This window comes from Sinocyclocheilus anshuiensis, unplaced genomic scaffold (genome assembly GCF_001515605.1).
Source record: "Sinocyclocheilus anshuiensis isolate Anshui unplaced genomic scaffold, SAMN03320099.WGS_v1.1 scaffold1455, whole genome shotgun sequence".
Taxonomy (NCBI): domain Eukaryota; kingdom Metazoa; phylum Chordata; class Actinopteri; order Cypriniformes; family Cyprinidae; genus Sinocyclocheilus; species Sinocyclocheilus anshuiensis.
In genome coordinates this window covers 8,439-10,402 of record NW_015541012.1, presented here as the reverse complement: position 1 = coordinate 10,402, position 1,964 = coordinate 8,439, and the positions used below count along the sequence as shown (strand labels likewise).

General features: G+C 44.6%; 1 protein-coding gene across 1 annotated transcript in view; it reads right to left on the bottom strand.

Moving 5' to 3' along the window:
• The window catches only part of LOC107690414 (lissencephaly-1 homolog A), a 46,807-nt gene extending 45,240 nt beyond the window's left edge, over positions 1 to 1,567 (bottom strand). The window contains exons 1-2 of the mRNA XM_016488745.1: positions 1,227 to 1,567; positions 853 to 1,094 (exon numbers count right to left, since the gene is read on the bottom strand). Coding sequence (XP_016344231.1) covers positions 853 to 884 — 32 coding nt within the window. The 5' untranslated portion in view covers positions 885 to 1,094; positions 1,227 to 1,567. The remainder of the gene's footprint in view (positions 1 to 852; positions 1,095 to 1,226) is intronic.
• Between the last annotated feature and the right edge of the window lie 397 nt (positions 1,568 to 1,964).

Below are 1,964 nucleotides of genomic sequence, written 5' to 3'. Positions count from 1 at the left end.
ACACAGCTGCAATTGCAGGTTTTCAAACAGAGATGGCGACAAAGAGGCAAAACTTACGGACTGCAGCTTTAAAGTGATTTACAGGGGCATTTTTTAAACCTTGTGGTTGACTCTTAACTTTTATAAAGAATATCTCTTTGGATTTGAGACTTTAGTCTTTGCAACTTTACAGATCTTCTTTATGCACCAAGAGCTTGTAACACTCCAAAGAGAAAGGAAAAATTGAAATCGCATTATATGACCCCTTTAAGTTGTTCATAGAAAGCCAGGCTACATCCTCTGTTATGGAGGAGAGGTAAACAGCTTTACATATTCAACTGGTTTTAATCTCTCCCTCATTACCTCATACTGATGATTAAAAGCTCTTATCTGTCCACCTCATACACGTTCGAAGGTTAATTGCACTGCGTTCAGGACCTCAGGCCAAATTTATCCTCATATAGCTGCAAGACAACTCCATAACTAGACCAAACCACAGCTCTTTTTCAGACTAGAATAAAGCAGCACGTGCCGTCAGTGCATCTAAAAAAAATTTTGCACAGTGGCTACAAACTCTCTCGAGCCCATTACAATGACGTCTATCCTGACGGGACACAAAAGGGTTGTTTATGTCCAGGCTTTGTCTAGACCTCCTGTAGGCATCTGCTCATTGATTCCTCATGAGACAGAACCAGTGATCTTTTCAGCTGTCAAACTCCCTGATAAATCCATACTGTACTTCATGTGGTCAAAGGTTTAATGAGGTATGAACACTTAAAATAAGATTATGATAATGTCTATTACACATACAGATTCACCAATATATTTTCTATTGTTTGCCTTACACAGTGCCGTGTGGATCTGTGAACTTACAGCTCGTCACGTTGTCTCTGTGACAGCACCATGGTGACGGCAGGGATGGGACGGGGCAGGGGTGGGGGTCAGGTGTAGAGTGTGCAGCAACTGCTCCTTGGCAGGAGATCAGAGATAGGACGCCAGGTCCGGCTTGCAGAGAGGTCAGCAGCTCACCCCAAAAACTTCTCCTTAAAGACTGTCTCCAGGAACACCACACATTGACAGCCTGCAGGCATTTACCAGCTAGACGGTCCCTGCATCTGTGGAGGAAAAGGACACATTCGTCATACACAATAACAGACCTCCTGGTTGGAATCAGAATGCAAATAAGCACAGTGCAGATGAATAGTGGTCACACAAGCTTAAGGCAACAGTGGAAATATGCTACTGACCCTGTTCCTCTGACGGTAGCTTTGGGGGCTAACACAAATTTCATCAGGTGCTCCATCTGCTCTATTTCCCCCCGCACACATCTCATTCTAGCCTGTATTCAGTCCTCTCTTTCGGCTGCCATGTGGAGCGTTTTGTTACAGACTCCTGCTGCCCCTGTCGGGAGCTCTGAACACGTGTAAAAGGGACCGATGACCCAGATTTTAGCATCAACCTACTTCTGCACTCCAGTGAGATACACAGTTTGACATCAACAAGCAGGACTCTGAATTTCTCTCAGCTAAAAGAAAGATCAGTCGGGACAGCAAAAGTACTGCTACTTTACAACAAGACTATATAGGCTAGCGAGATGCCATATTACAATAGTACTAAAGCCAAGCACACACTACAAGCCTGAAGATCACAACTGCTGGTCATCCCTGCCAACAGGACTGGGTATCATCCACTACCTGATACATGATACATATCTCACAGTACGATTGATGTATTGATTAGAGGTCGACCGATGTATCGGTTTTGCCGATTAATCGGCACCGATAGTTTTTTGCTGGAACTATCGTTATCGGCAAAAATCCATGCCGATAGTTTTCCGGGTTGCGTCCGTTGCTGGAACGGCTGAGAAGGGTCTGCTGTCATTATACAGTACGAGAGCGGAATCTAGTGGTTGAAATCACTGACAGCACGTGCTATTTGTTTAGACACGTGATACTGCACGCTGAACAGAGCGGGAAACTTCAGAC